At 47.9% G+C, this 16,715-nt stretch overlaps 1 protein-coding gene across 2 annotated transcripts in view; it reads right to left on the reverse strand.

Moving 5' to 3' along the window:
• Positions 1-16,715, reverse strand: part of LOC146177531 (dehydrodolichyl diphosphate synthase complex subunit Dhdds-like) — a 55,041-nt gene that overhangs the window by 17,074 nt on the left and 21,252 nt on the right. For both annotated transcript variants that reach the window (XM_084580507.1, XM_084580506.1), the window contains one exon: positions 8,431-8,547. In XM_084580507.1, coding sequence (XP_084436633.1) covers positions 8,431-8,547 — 117 coding nt within the window. The remainder of the gene's footprint in view (positions 1-8,430; positions 8,548-16,715) is intronic.

Below are 16,715 nucleotides of genomic sequence, written 5' to 3' on the forward strand. Positions count from 1 at the left end.
GGACCTGCTAGCGTATGCGATTACTTTCTCCTGTCCGGCACTCTTCTGGACGAGAACGGCTCCTAGGCCCACACTGCTCGCGTCGGTGTGAATTTCGGTCTCGGCGTTTTCACCAAAGTGGCCAAGTACAGGAGGGCATTGCAGGCGGCGCTTGAGTTCGTCGAAGGCTTCTCCTTGCGGCGCTTCCCATTTAAAAGGTACGTCAGCCTTTGTAAGCTGCGTCAACGGTTCGGCGATCCGCGAAAAGTTTCTGACAAATCGTCGATAATAAGCGCACAGCCCAAGGAATCGGCGCACAGCTTTCTTCTCGGCAGGCGGTGGGAATTGTGCGATTGCAGCCGTTTTCTCCGGGTCTGGGCAAATACCGTCCTTGCTAACGATGTGACCTAGGAACCGGAGTTCTTCGTAGGCGAAGTGACACTTCTCTGCTTTTAGCGTTAGTCCCGATGACTTGATGGCTTCCAGCACTGTCTGTAGTCGTTTTAGGTGGTCTTCAAAGTTTGAGGAGAAGACAACAACGTCGTCCAAATATACCGAACAAATCTGCCACTTCAAGCCTGCCAGGACTGTGTCCATTACTCGTTGAAACGTGGCTGGTGCGGAGCAGAGGCCAAATAGCATCACCTTGAACTCATAAAGGCCGTCCGGTGTGATGAATGCGGTCTTCTCGCGATCTCTTTCGTCGACCTCAATTTGCCAATATCCGCTCTTCAGGTCCATCGATGAGAAGTACCTTGCATTGCAGAGCCGGTCGAGAGTGTCGTCGATGCGGGGAAGCGGTTAGACATCTTTCTTCGTTATGCTATTCAAGCGGCGGTAATCAACGCAGAAGCGAAGTGTGCTGTCTTTCTTCTTGACCAAAACGACTGGTGCCGCCTAGGGGCTGTTCGATGGCTGGATTACGTCATCACGCAGCATTTCCTCAACTTGATCGCGAATGGCCTGGCGTTCTCGCGGCGATACACGATAAGGGCTTTGGCGCAGAGGTAGGTCGTTATCGTCCGTTATAATGCGGTGCTTGGCCAGTGGTGTTTGTCGTACCTTCGATGATGACGAGAAGCACTCCCTGTAGTTTCGAAGAAGACTGCGAATCTGGGTTTTCCTGCTGTGGGTCAATACTGGGTTGATGTCAAATGTGGGCTGACGGGATTGGTCCGGTGCGTCTTCCAGTGGTTGGTCGGGGAGGCGAATACGTCTTTGAGGTCCGCTAATTCGTCGAGAAAAGCGATGGTCGTGCCCTTGTTGAGATGCCGGTATTCTTCAGTGAAGTTTGTTACCAGCACCTGAGCTTGTCCTCTCCGGAATTTCGCGACGCCTCTTGCTATGCCGCTACCTCGTTCCAAGAGCAATTAGATATTTCCTTCGACGATGCCTTCAGCGGTTTCGATGTCTGTGCTACCTACGCTGACGGCGATGCTCGATCGGGGCGGCACGGTCAATTCTCCGTTGAGGACGTTTTGAGCGATGTCTTGCGTCGAAGTCGTCGTAGCAGGTATGCCTTTGTCTGCAGAGAGCTTGATGAGCTTGGATCGGAGGTCGATGATAGCCCTATTTTCATTTAGTAAGTCCATGCCTAAAATCACGTCGCGGGAACACGGCTGCAAGACCACAAAGCTGGTGGGGTAAGTACGCCCATTTACGGTTATTCTTGCAGTACATCGTCCCGATGGAGTAATCAGGTTGCCACCTGAGGTGCGAATCAGTGGGCCATCCCAAGCGGTTGTAACTTTCCTGAGATGGGAGGCTAACGGTCCACTGATGACTGAATAGTCAGCTTCGGTGTCTACAAGGGCAGTGACTCTGCGACCGCCGATATCAACTTCAAGGTCACTTGTTCGCGTCCTCGCATTGCACGTGAGCCTTAGTGTCCGATCTCGGCTCCGTCGTTTCTTCAGGTCATGGCCGGGGCATACCGTTGTTACTTCGCTGGGCGGCGGTGTCTGCTTGCACTGTGGTCGTGTTGTCGTCGATGTCGTCGTTATGGAGCGGCGATGAAATGGTTGCGTCGTCGTTATTGGTCGTCGGCGGCGGAGGATCTTCGTCTTTTCGCCGTTGAGCAACCTCACCTCCAAAGGTTGCTGCCTTTAGTTTCCCTTGCGCGGGCTTGGGGACCTTCCGCGCATACTCTCATCATAATTACGGCCTGGCGACGCAAAGCGGGCCCTGTACGGCGATGGAGATCTGAACCGACGGCTTGGTGGCGCAATATAGCTGCCGATTTCTTGCGGTCGTTCACCTGGGCGAGGTCGTGGAGCGTCGACTGCAAATCCGCGAAGACCGATTCGTCGGTACGGGCAGTGCCGCAGAATGTGACCGGCCTCACCGCAGTGGAAGCATAATGGCCGGTTGTTTGCAGTCCTCCAGGCGTCGCACATCCTGGGGTTTGGGGGTCGTTGGTAGGCTTGGCGGGCGGGGGCCAAGGGGCGGTTTTCAGGAACAGGACGGTAGCGGCGAGGGCTCGGAAAGTCATCACGTCGGGGCGCAGGGCGACGTAATGCACCAGCGTAGTTCATTGCTGTTGCATCTTGTGCTGGAACAGTCACAGCCATCGCTTGAGGAACGCCCAGCGCCTGCTGGACTTCTTCACGGACGACGTCCGCGAGCGTCGCCTCCTGGGGTTGTTGCGATGATGGCATCAATCGGCGGAGCTCCTCTCGCACGATCTCCCGGACGAGGTCCCGAAGGTTCTGTCCGCTTGCAGATGCGCTGGGGTAGTGGGTTGAGCAGTCCGGCTGAAGTGGTCGCTCGTAGTGGCGCATCCGGGTGGCCAACGTCTTCTCGATAGTAGACGCCTCCGTTCAAATTCTGCCACTGTTTTAGGCGGATTTCGGACAAGACTTGCGAAAAGCGATTCTTTAACACCTCGCATTAAAAATTTGACTCTCTCATCTTCGGTCATGTTAGGGTAGGCGCGGCGAAAGAGACGCTTCATCTCAACGTATGCCAGGACAGGCTCGTTAGGAAGTTGAAGTCTTGATTGGAGGAGGGCCTGAGCTCTTTCTTTTCGAACAGAACTTGTAAAGGCCATCAGGAACTGTGCTTTGAAAATCTCCCAGTCCTTGAAAGAAGTCTCGTGATTTTCAAACCAAATTCTGGCACGTCCTTGAAGAACAAAGTAGACCTGCCTGAGTTTCGCGGCGTCGTTTCAGCCGTTGAAATCTGCCACACGGTCGAAAAGGTTCATCCAATCTCCCGCATCTTCATCCGGTAGTCCATGGAAGCAGGGGGGCTCACGGGGTTAGACTAAAACAACCGATGCTGTAGGCTGGGCCATTGTCAGCGTCGATGCCTTCCGAGATCGAATGGGGTCAGGCAGCAGACCGTGTTCGGGTTGTAGGCCTTGATGTCGGCGGCTGGCTCGGTGACCTGTAGGTTGGTCTTCCAGGGCGACAGGAACACGGCTTGGGTCTTCGCTTGAAGGATCAAAGGCGGAACCTCCACCAGATGTCACGTAGTGGTGACGAGGTCGACGACACAAATGAAGGGGGTCGATGATTGCACTAAAGAAACTCTTTATTTGGGTTGTCTTGCGCCCGCAAAAGAACTAAGCAACTCGGCGGCGGCGATAGAAACAAACGTGTTCGTCGATCGTCGAACAAAGAATGCTCGTCACACTCGTCAACGCTCAATTTAAAGGCTGTACAGAACAATCTAGATAACGTCGCAAAATGCTACGAGCACGGTCTGGAACATTGTGGAAAGACACCCGAGTGGCCGGAAGCTTCGAGACAGATCTCAGTGCATCTTGCGCTACAATGAAACTGATAAAGGCGTGACTCGCGACATCGAGCATTAACAAACAAAGATTACGGAACTGATACGCGGTCCAGAATCAGAGTGATAAGCCTGCATGCCGGCGGCTGTTAAAAAACAACAAATACAGTTTTGAAGAGTTTCAAATTGGGCTAGTTGGTGGTTGTTATTCCTGTGCATTGTTGCGCTTACGTAGGAACTGGGACACAATCGCGCACATCTGTTCTGTGTCGTCTCCGATTGTGTCCCAGTTCCTACGTAAGCGCAACAATGCACAGGAATAAAAGTTTTGAAGGTTTCGCGGCAATATGCAGAAGCAGTACATGTTACTGCAACGAAAGTGTACTACGCATGAACTAAATTAGTATAGCGCGCTACACGAACGTAATCCGGGAGATCGAAAAAACGAGTAAAAATCACAAAGTGCGTTTCAAGGTTGAAGCGTTAAGACTGCGTAAAAAATTTGTTCTGTGATTTCAGGTAGATACCACTTCACTGCAAATGGCGCCCGCCGACGCACACGTAATTGAAGCAAACAAGTTTGTTCGCATAGCCTGTTTTCAGAAGGTTTAGGCTATGCGCACAATTTGTGCATGTATACCGGAAGAAATTGTGGTTCCATTTTGTGCCTGTACTATCACCCTATCGCAAAAACTTTGAAAGGAACGTCTTTTCTGCAATATACAAATTAAGTGAAATATTGCTAACACATTCTGGCCCAGCTTTCTGAATATAATATGCCTCTATCGTTTCGAGGGGTGGTTTTTAATTTTGTCCTGCTCAGAATCCTCACTCCTGAAAACATCGGTGTACAATCCTGGCAATTTGGGCAGTGCTCGACAAGGTGAACACCCTGACAAGGTTAATGCCCTGTCTGCCCGATGTAGGACCTGCCCCACTTCAGCGAGATTGCGTACACAATGCCTATGGAGCATTCTGCAAAGCTGTTCCCGTAGCTCTTTTTATAACAACTTTTTTTGTTTTCACCGGTATTGCATCGGGCCATCTGGCCACGCTTCAGAAGAATTCGGAACCTTCTTTATCAGGCTATGGGACATTTTTTGCACGTAGGGCATAACTTCGGGTGGATGAGTTATTGTCTCTTTGCCACTTTCGGACTTCAACTTATTCAAGAGCAATTCTGCAGCAGCCACAGCAGCCAACCCCAGGAAATCGGCGGTTTCAAACCAAGTCAATGGATTCCTGAAACTACCTTGCATACGAAATCTCCTTGACGTGTGTCAGGTCGTACATCGAGAAGAAAGGGTGTCGCGTCAGCGACCGTCTCAGGGACCACGCAAGAGAGCTAAGAAATGTGGTGAAATTGTCGAGCACTGCAAAACTTGCAAGGATTGCACACCGATATTTTCGTGAGTGAGGATTCGGAGCAGAAGTAAATTAAAAACCACCCGTGAAACAATAGGGGCATACTATACACAAAGCGCTGAGTAAGAATGTGTTAGCAATACTTTAGTTTTTTTTGCATAACGCAGAAAAAAAAGTTCGATAAAGGTGTGATGCATTTCTTTTGTTCCTTTAGTTGCTTGCACGGTGTGCAACTGCACTGCTCTGAGTGTATTTAAGCTGTGTGTGCGTTGCTAGAGAAACATTAGTCAGTCAGCGCTGTAGTCAGTCCTTCTTTTCTTCCTTCTTTTATTTGTCCCTGTGCCGTAGCGCTGATAACTATGAGCTTAAGTTCGAAATAATACGGAAACAGTTTTGTTCACCTGCTATCACAGAGTGTGTGAAAGATACTGCGCCTTTCCTTTCCTGTGAACCAATTATTATTATTAATTATCACCTGCTATCACTCCATGCTAATCTCGGAGCCTCCAGCGCTACAAAGAATGTGATAAAGGCCATTTTCGGTACCGAGCGTGAACAAACAAAAAGCGCAGGTCGGTACGTGCGCTACAATCACAATGATAAGGGCGCATGCTGGCGGCTGTTAATAACAACAAAAAAGGCTTCTGGCAATATGTAAAACTGCAAACTGAGCTGCAAACGGAAGGAACGTTGTGTACAAACTATAGTTTTTTGTAGTAAGTGCAAGGTGTGTAAACTCTTTTCGGAACAGTTTCTCTTAGAAGGATAAGCAGTGCGCACAGAATCTAGTGCTTAACTCTGGTGTAAAAAAAGTAGATAGAACTAAAGTGTTTTTCAAACGAGCCTGACAATATCTTTTGCCCGGAATTAGTTTTAAACTTATAATGTAGCACAGATAGTGTGTTCAAGAATATTCTACTGTGATTTCTGCATTCCACATCCAAGCACTTCTATATTCCTTCGTTTGGTTGTTTGAAATACCCTTATTTTATTTATTACGTTCAAACTTCTGTTTTTTATTCTGGAATTGACTGTTTATTGCGCTGGAAATAGAAAACAACTTAAATTAATTAGAGGGAAAATTTTGTTGAATAAAATATATTTCTAACGACTGTCTGATGTGCCTGTTTTTACGCCGAGGGCAGATAATTGCAGATTGGTGGCTGAAGTTCTCCACTAGCAGGAGTAGTGGTACTGTGGCGTATTATGCATGTTCTGAAAGATGTTTACTAAGAGTAGAAGAGAGAGATCCTTTAATGAAAAACAGAGACTTTAGCCGGTGTTTAAACTTCGCTCACATGTTGGAAGGGGAATTGGGGAGGAAACGATTGAAAAAGGATCGTGAGGAGATTTAAAGAAATGAAGTGGGAGATGAAATGCGGTCATTAAATGCGTTCTCAGGTGCATCGGAGAGTAATGGTATAAAATGAAATGATGAAATGCAGAGACCGATAAATGTCCTTATAGAGTTACAGCCTGAAAAATGCCTGAGGGTAACATTCAAGGTGAACCTAAAGTTTTTCTAAAAGTACAGTTTATTTTAAATACGTAAATAAAAAAGTTTATTGCGAGTCTCTGTTGCCTAGGACAGGCCAAGGGACCTAAAATAATGTCCTTTGTTAGAGGCACTGGGGAGAACTTTTTCATGCTATGTTCGGAGCACGCACGCTCGTCAGCGTATGCCGGACATTCAATCAGGATATGATGCACAGCTTCAACCGAACCAATGTTGTCACAAAGCAGACAGTTCATTTGACCAAAACGGTATCGCAGGCTATTTGTATGTGCACAGTTCAGGCGAAGTCGGTGGTAAAGAGTATCTAGTTGGCGAGGAAATTTCGTTCGGAGGGAGTCTTCATCATAGATGTGGATCGTCATAGAGCTGGAAGTCGTCAGGCCTCGGAGTTCGGAGGGAGTCTTCATCATAGATGTGGATCGTCATAAAGCTGGAAGTCGTCAGGCCTCGGAGTTCGGAGGGAGTCTTCATCATAGATGTGAATCGTCATAGAGCTGGAAGTCGTCAGGCCTCGGAGTTCGGAGGGAGTCTTCATCATAGATGTGGATCGTCATAAAGCTGGAAGTCGTCAGGCCTCGGAGTTCGGAGGGAGTCTTCATCATAGATGTGGATCGTCATAGAGCTGGAAGTCGTCAGGTCTCGGAGATAGGTTATGCTGTCGTCATTTAGCGGTTCAATTGAATGTTTTGCAAGACGTTCTGCAAGCTTGGCACCTCGGGTACATGCATGAGCTTCCCCAAATTTTATTGTGAGCAGTGAAGTCCCCGCAAATAATATGTGGAGTTGGCGTGCTTATAATAAAGTTTTCAAGCCTCGAAGCATCGAATGGCCTGCCTTGCTCAAGATATACTCCAATCAGAGTGTACTCTTGTCTCCCAATTACTGTTACGGCGCACACATATTCGTTGTCATTCTGAGGAGGAACTTCAAATATGGAGGCAGGGATATCCTTGCGAAAGCTTATCAGCAATCTTGCGACGTCATCTAGTCGTTGTGAATGATGAAAATAGTATCCATGTAGTCTGAAAGCTTACTCCATGCGCGATTCAAAGATGGCTATAAAAGGGAAGTTGTGCGCTCGCACAAGGTGCTGGAAATCAGTTTTGGTTTTATACATTATTTACTAAACTCTTTGGGTTCCTGACTTGAGTTGGTTTCCGCTGAATTATTTTCGCAATATATGTAATAAAAATAAGAAACACAAATTTAAACTTTAAAAAGCAGGTTAAATTGCTAAGCTATCTTGGTATAGGCATATGAAAAAGGTGGAAACATGTTATGTAATTAGAATTTTCGCATCCAACAGAAGCACCAGTTTTTTCATGCTTTTGAGATAGCTCAGCGATTAATGATTATTGTGATGACACGCGTAGCAATGTGCATGTATGCTCACGATTATGTAGAAGGAGGCCACCCACCAACGGGACACAGTAAAGCTGTTGTATCATTCAATAAAGGTGTAAATAAAGTTTCCCCCTATCCTCCCTATGTAATATTTCGTTGGCCATCTCGCAAAACCTCCATATGAAGCATGGCGGCATTGTAGTCTCTGTCTTGTTCGCCTTCCAGCATCAATGATGTGGAATAAAGATTCTACCTTCTATAATTTTAGGATTTGCCTAGGTGTATATTTCATTTAGAACCAGGCAGTCTTTTGCGGGATAAAAGGCGAATACCTAGGAAAGTTGCATTAACGCTTAGTCTAAGTAGTTAAAGACCTCATTTCCAGCTTATCCCCGAATACATGATATTCTTGGAATGACACTCTACTACTACGCTCTCATGGAAGCTCAATACACACGTACGCATTTATAAAAGAAAGAGAGGGAACACACCTCATCACATGCGAAGTCGCCACCTCCAGTGCGGCCAGTTTGCGTGTGAACTCCACAGGAAGTAGATTGATTCGACCTACAGTTCGCAGTTCCAAGCCAAGTTTTCGTGGTCCTTCCCTGAAATTTGCGCATAACGAATAACGACACCATTCATTGGGCTTCCTGTCAAAGCACACTATAAGGAAAATAAGATAGCACCGTGTAGATGATTTGGTTACCCAAAAGCAATAATTTTGGAGAAATACCGATAGATCTGTGATCGACACCGTGAAATCATGAAGCAAGGCTTAGGCTTAGAGCTTAACGACAATTCCTTTCAGAAGTCTGCAAGTGCCCTTTTGCGCTTTTCCTGACATCCTGTACTTGGCGCATTGCCCAGCTTTTAGGCACACCCCATTCTACTGTCCACATAATCGTTTCGGATCTCTTTGTTTACCTATAGATTTGTAATTAACATAGTTTAGTCTAACGACGTCTAATTTATTTATCACTTTTCCTCGACTACGTTTCCTTGCTCATATTCAAGTTAGCAAGCCAGGGTGAGCTCTCTTCATCCACCTGAAACAAGGTCGAGTTAAGCGGGACAGTTGGATGAAAAGCCTCCGTGTCCCCCTTTCAACTACACTTCTTATAACACGTTTCAACATTGTATTCTTAGAACAAACCAACCATATTTTCAAAGGGGAATTAATGGGCGTCTTCGAGCCATGCCTTCGGCAGTGATCTTTGCTTGAACTTTCTTCGTATTTTTTTATCCTCCTTTGTCCTCACTTCGGTACGTGTTTTTCTTACTTCAGTTACAATAAGGTTGTTCTCAGAAGTTCCACAGGGGAAATATCTCAGTTCTAATTCTTTGTTGGCAACATCAGCAAAAAGTTGGTTCAAACCTGCCGAAAGCTGTTTTTGTAGTCTGCTGATGAACATCGTTCTCGGCTTATCGTCGTAAGTTTCCAGTCTATTTATACCTCGCCACATCGGCCAATCCCTCTGGAGGACACTCTCCAATGTCAACAGTATATTTCCAAAAGGCCAGAATCTCGTGCGGCCTGTTTCGTGAAGCTCAGGACTGTGCGCGAGGATGTGACAGCGTTCTATATGAAATTCCCAATAAAGGTTTAGAAGAAAATGATCTAGAGTAACCTGAACCTGGAGTAAAACATTTGTTTCGGTTGCGCCTCCGTGTTTCTCTGCACCTTGCAGCGTGGTCAGGGCAGGAAAAAATACTTCGAAAAAGCATCTTCGATACCGATACTCAATACCCTGAAAAATTATATTTCCGAAACCGATACAAGATACAAAATCGAAATCGAGTTTCGATACAGATATTCGGTACTGTGTCTTCGACAGTTCGATACATAACTGAAATCCTAACATAATAATTGTGGCAATACAATTAGCGGCATTACGAAATTATACCGTGCTTTCTGCAATCCTTAGAGCATATTAGGTTTGGGTTGCGTGCACCTGGGTAGCGTACCACTGCCAGCAGTTATTACGTGCGGCGCGCGGCCCCTCGGTAGCGTTGGACTGGCGGCTCCGTGGACGGCGGACGGCATCAAAGGTGCCAGCAAAGACGAGGCGTCTTCTAACGAAACAACCTTTACTAAAACATCATGAAGTAGCGGGCAGAGAAGCTGACCCGGAGAGAATACAGACACTCTCACACAGCTGATGTCTAGCGTCGTAACAACGGCGCGTCAGAGTAGTCTATCTCAGCGGAGTCGGCCGCTGCTTTTTATAGGTTTTCCAGTTCACGGGAAAAGGGTAAACCCTCACAGGAAAGGGAGAGCCAAACACGTTTGTACACGACGGGATGACTCAATCGCAGGTGGTCCGACCTCATCTCCTCCACCTCCTGCAGACGGGCGAGGGCGGCGCACTCTCCCACGAGCTCCAGGCTTGGCCGGCGTTTGCACACACACGCACGCACACACATTTGGCGCGTGGCAAGATCACGCCGAGACTTGCCCGCGGGAGGAAGCGTTGCGCGGCCGATGAACGGCGTCGAAATGGCCGATCCGCTCGCGGTTCTGCCTGTTGCTATGGTGGACGCGTCAGCTGTCCCACTTGTTGGTGGAGAAACGTAACAGACTGCCCCGCCGGGGAAGGGAGATCCCGAAGGGCAGGGGACTGCATCCGCTGTCCGGAGGGATCGGGATGTTGCTGCTAGCCGGGGCCGTCCGACTCTGTTTCTCTTGAGCCAGTCAGCATGAAGAAGTCCTTGGCAAGTCCGGGTTTCCAAGGCACTCTGCGACCTGTCTTCAGGAGAGATTTCTGACAACCCACAACGTCACAACCACGCTACAAACTCAACCGTTCAGCCAGCAAGCACGGCACAAGCTTCACTAAGTTTTGCCAGACTATTTTCCTCTTATGCCCCCCTCTAATTAAAGGGCAGCTCAGCAGCACTTGGAACGCGTCCACAAATTTGAAAATTGCGCTTTCAAAAACACCATTCTTAAACAAAAATAATCAATACAAATGTTCAAAATCCTATGTCAGGAAGAAAAACACCAACCAGTGAATACAGGCTTCTTCTCACGTTAGGGGCTCCGACTTAAGCCATCGGCGTTACCGTTGAGATCACCCTTTTCACTAAAGCTTCGGCTGTCCGTTTCACGGAACAACCGTACCTTCCTGTTTCTGTGCAAAGAAACGCATGAGCATGAATCGCTCAATTTTCTAAGCAACCTATCCCTCTCCTTACGCTTGGCGCACCAGTCACGCATTTTCTGGGCACGGGCGCATTTCTGTCTTCGGGATAGTCGCTTTCGTGATAGCTTCAACTTGTTCCTTTCTTTCTCGCGCCTGCCTTTCCGCTTTTTTCTGCGGCAGCACTGGAACACATGCTTTCTGCTTTCTTTTTGCAATCGTTTGAGTTTACTCTCCTTACGATGGCAGCATTCTTTCTCGCGCCTGCCTTTTCGCGTTTTCCGTCGGCAGCACTTGAATACTCTAGTTCTTTCTTTCGGCGCGAGCTCTGGCAAGCTAGCGGTCAACGTTCTAGCGGTAACCGGAACTAATAGGGTACCGGGGTCGTCAAAGTGGTCAAAGTGCGGCGCCGCGTCTGCATCGCGGCCAGCAGCGCATGACTCACTTTCCGTCAAGTCCGAACGACGACGGCTGACGTCAGTCGCGTCAGTCTCCCTTCCAGGCATTTGCTCTGGCGGCTCGCCACTCAGTGCGTCGCCTCGCTCAGAGCTAACTGGAGCAGGATCAAGCTCCTGCGACAGCTGGGGCGCTTCGGATTGTGTGAGGGCCATAGGTGCTACGTCCGCGTTCGCACTGGGGTTGCTTTCGCGAATACAACCTAGCGTGGTATTGAGGCACGAACGATTCTGACTCTGCTCTGGTCGCTCGCTGTCGCCTTCGCAAGTCTCGCTCTCTACAGCATACGCGCACTCCTCGTCGGTCAGCCCTGGCTGATCACAACTCGCGGGCTGCGCAGTTTCCCTGATCGGCACTTCGTTTTTCTGCGTGCCCTGCTCTACGACACAGCTGATTTCGGAGACCGCAATTTTTTAATCTCCTAGCTTGTTTTCATCTCCGTTGCGCTCTACACAAGCTTCTGCGTTTGACTCGAGAGGCGGTTCAGTTACTGATAGTTCCCCACACTCATTTGATGGAACTGTATCTCCTACAGCTACTTGGGTCGGCATGCAGTTCACCTCGCCTAACGGCGTCACTTCGGACTTCTCGCCGATTAAGCCTGAGCTAACGGCCTCAGCTAGCGGCTCGACCAAGGTAACACGATGCTCTTCTGTTCGAGAATCGGTTGGCTCACTACTGCGGTCACGTTGCTCGGCCGCTTCCCCAAGCTGTGTCTCACACTCCGGTGCAAGTTCGATTTGCTCCGAAACTTCCGCACTGTCTAGCCATTCGCTTACAGCGGCTTTCAACTGACAGGCCAAATCAAAGTACGACTCGTCACAATGTTTCTCGCTCTCATACCTCCTCCGAAGATTTTAAGGCGTTATCTGATATCGTACCAGCAATGACTCTTTTAGTGCATCGTCATTTTTCAAGCGGTCGCCAACCAATCGCTTGATTTCTTGCGACGCTTCAGCGGAGAGAAGATCTACCAACTTCTGCGCCCAACTATCTCGCTCGAAACGTTTACTTCTGCAGACATTCTCAAAGTCTGCCAGATACTCTGTCATATCCTCGGCGATGAAGAACGGTGGTAGACCATCTCGCGGTTTTGAACCGTTACACTGAATGGCATTGCAAGCTTTAATCCTTTCCACGCTCATTCTATGTGCTGAAATCTCCAGCTGCATCAGTTTCCTTACGCGGGCGTCCTCTTTCTCGTAACGTTCCCTACGTTCACGGTCGTCTTTCTCGTGACGTCCGCGTTCCTCTTTGTCATGACGTTCACGTTCCTCTTAACGTTCGTCAATGATTTTAAGGCATTCCGAAAGCTCGTCATCTTCAGCTTCCAACGCAAGAATAACCTTTAACACTTCTGGTTTTCTGAGTTTGTCTGACAAATCCAGACCAAACTCCTTCGCAAGCTCCAGCAATTTCGGTTTGCGCAACGACTTCAAATCCAAGTCCATGGCTGTTCCGAATGCTGCCTTCTTACTGCCCACTATTGCCTTGCTGCACTTAACCCAGCAACAACGACAACACAATTACTAGCTCTGTTCTCTACTTAACAAAAGCCTGACAAAACTCAGTAGAAGAAAGTCCCGCACTCACCAAACCTCGCAGCCAAGAATCCAACGCAGTCGTTCCGCTGCAGGCAACCAGTCATCACACAGGGCTCGTTGCACTGCTCCCGACTTTCCGCTGAGCTGTTTTGATTCACGGGTCACGCCTAGTACATCTCCGCTTTTCCCACTAGATGTTGCACCTCGGTCAAGCCTGGCTCGTTTCACCGACCACGGTCACTGCTTGGTCGTCCTCGTCCCTCCGCTATTCACCAGTTGTTGGACGACGGTATCGCCTGGCTCGTCCCTCCGACCACGGTTACGGCTTGGTCGTCGTCACCCCACCGCTGCCACCAGTTATTAGGTTTGGGTCGCGTGCACCTGGGTAGCGTACCACTGCCAGCAGTTATTACGTGCGGCGCGCGGCCCCTCGGTAGCGTTGGCCTGGCGGCTCCGTGGATTGCGGACGGCATCAAAGGTGCCAGCAAAGACGAGGCGTCTTCTAACGAAACAACCTTTACTAAAACATCATGAAGTAGCGGGCAGAGAAGCTGACCCGGAGAGAATACAGACACTCTCACACAGCTGGTGTCTGGCGTCGTAACAACGGCGCGTCAGAGTAGTCTATCTCAGCGGAGTCGGCCGCTGCTTTTTATAGGTTTTCCAGTTCACGGGAAAAGGGTAAACCCTCACAGGAAAGGGAGAGCCAAACACGTTTGTACACGACGGGATGACTCAATCGCAGGTGGTCCGAACTCATGTCCTCCACCTCCTGCAGACGGGCGAGGGCGGCGCACTCTCTCACGAGCTCCAGGCTTGGCCGGCGTTTGCACACACACGCACGTACACACATTTGGCGCGTGGCAAGATCACGCCGAGACTTGCCTGCGGGAGGAAGCGTTGCGCGGCCGATGAACGGCGTCGAAATGGCCGATCCGCTCGAAGTTCTGCCTGTTGCTATGCGGTGGCGGCGTCAGCTGTCCCACTTGTCGGTGGAGAAACGTAACAAGCATTACTATAGCGTAGTTTTTCTGAAAGAGCTTGACGAATACGCCAGCACGGATTTACTGTTCGGGCAGCTGTCCTTGCAGAACTTCACATTGAATTGAAGGCATGGTTACAGTTAAGCGATTGCTTCCACAACCAGCCTAGAGAAATATTTCTTTAAACATGCTCTTCATGTGAACCGACCTATGAGCACTTGGTTATATATACAAATAAAAAGGTGCCACCTGCGTTCGTTTGGGGAACTGAGCAGTTATATTGCCATTAGTGCGATAATAAACGTTTGAAGCTCGGCATATTGTTGAAAGCTAGAAGGTAAACAAAATAATATGGCTGAACGTTATTAAGTCCGGGAAGAGCACAATGAGCGCGTGCTAAAAGCGACGGAAGTGAGAAAAGCTCTCTGCATACGCACACGAGTACACCGCAATGTTGTATTTGATGAAGATACCTTTTATCAGCGTCTAAGAGTGAGCCATAGCCGCATTAACTCAAGCATTCTGGAAGTAGGAAACTCGAGATTCACTACCATCGCTGTAGAACTTCCGCTGTTTGTAGTTACGAGATAGAAGTATACTTCTTTAGCAGAAAGTGACTAATACAATATTTTCTTTTTTTTTTAAGACAGAGATATGTTTACAAGTTTTAATGAAGGTTTGCTGAAATGGTTTTCGCAAAAACATTGTTTGACAACGCAGAATTTGTTATTAGAACTGTGCTGGAAAAATGCATTCATAAATTTCATGTCGTGCATTTCATAAAATTTTGGACCTAATAATTTTTCCACAAAGCAAGTTATATCGAAGCCTGTTCCCTATGCACTTACAAAAGATGGATTTGTTTTCCATCAAACGCCGTAACTACAAGAACGTGGTTAGGCGACTGCATCGGGGTGGACTGAGGCCTTACAAGCTTGTGTTCTTGCCGCCTAGCAGAGCCGGCACGCGGAGTCCAGGGGTTTTGGTTTGTGCATAATATACTGCGTCCGATTGCACACTGAGGGCACTGTTTGACGAGAATCAAACACCGCAGAGACGTGGAGGCGGATGGCAAAGGGTGGAAAGAGAGGGTGCAGTACTGTGCGAGATCCCTACAGCGTGTTCGCCTTGCGTCTCCGCTTTGCATATATCTCTCTGTGTGTCTGTTAAATGCTTAGCAGCTTCGTGCTATGCACTCAGTGTTCAAAAGTAAAGCACCCCGTGTGCACCCACTTAACTTTGTCTGCTTCAGTTTTAAAGAAAAGGAATCTGGAAATATGGTTGACGCTGAGGGGCCGGGACATGTGTAGGGAACTCAGGCGGTGCTACAAGCCGAGTCCTAGGGCCTGTACTACCGTGTGAGCGACCGCCGTCAATCCAAAGTCTCACAGCGGATTAATGGTTAAAGTTTTCTTTATTATCGAGTATCTTCAAAATACCGCATACTTCAAAAGTGTATTTTCGGTACCGATACTCCGATACTTTCATTTTCAGCACACGATACCTAATACTGATATACAGAATGTATCTAAAGATAGTATCGAAGATACATGTATCTTCGATACTGCCCATGACTGAGCGTCGATTGCTTACACTGTTTTCTCTCCGTTGCTGTGTTTGAATGAGTGCTATCATAGAACAGAGCGATAGCATTAGCAGCGTCTTTCGTTTATTATCAGCTCCGCTCTCCGTTCAAATTCCTCGCAGTGTCTTTCTCTCTTTATTTTTTTTTTGTGCGGTATTCACGTTCACCTGAATATTTTTGCCCGTGCGCCGAACCTCAATTTTATATGAGCTCGCTTGGAATCAATTGATCATCAATCGAATGATTATGTCTGGGCAGTATTTCCGTCATCAGATGCCACAGTGTTTCGTTTACATTCAGTCTAACTAAATTACTTTTGAAGTGCTCGATTCTCTTCAAGGGCAGCCTGAATAACGTGGGTGTAAGTAGCCTAAATATATTTTTTTCACCTCCCAAGGCAATGTCAATGACTGTTTCAAAACTATAACCACGAATATTATTGCCGCATGGACATTCCATGTCACTGAATGCAGTCCGTTAGTCAGTTTGAAGGACGGCAATTATAGAGGTACTACGGTTATCATCTGCATTGAGAGCTTAGATAAATCTTTCAGGCCTACACTCAAAGAAAATGGGAAACTGCGTCGTCATGCCTGACACTTGAGACAACTAGGAGCCATCGCCAATATTTGTTGCTATTGCTGTTGAATACAATTTCATTAAAGAGGACGCTTTGTCGAAGCACAGATGCCAGCGCTACGCGTGTCTGTTAGAGACCGTCATTGGATTGCTTTGAAATCAATTACTGCAAAACATACAACGGACAAGAAAGAAACAAGCAGGGCAAAGCAAGCGCCCGTGTTTCGTTCCGCATGTTTGTTTTATTCTTTTGGTATGTGTTTTGCGCTAACCGATGTTGTCACAATGGCTGAGATCCAACTAGCCTACCATTTAACTCCTTTGAAGTTCCATCATGGGATTGTAGTCTCAGTAGAAACGCTGTAAATCTGTTAAACTATCGTCCTGATTTGTTAGGACATATGGTTTCCTGTCTGTAGCCATGCTGGATGAAAGAGTAGCGAATTTGTTTAGCAGGGAATGTTATGCATACTGGCTAAGGCGTAT

The sequence above is a fragment of the Amblyomma maculatum genome, chromosome 10 (genome assembly GCF_055883805.1).
Source record: "Amblyomma maculatum isolate TAMU_Amacu chromosome 10, ASM5588380v1, whole genome shotgun sequence".
Lineage (NCBI taxonomy): Eukaryota > Metazoa > Arthropoda > Arachnida > Ixodida > Ixodidae > Amblyomma > Amblyomma maculatum.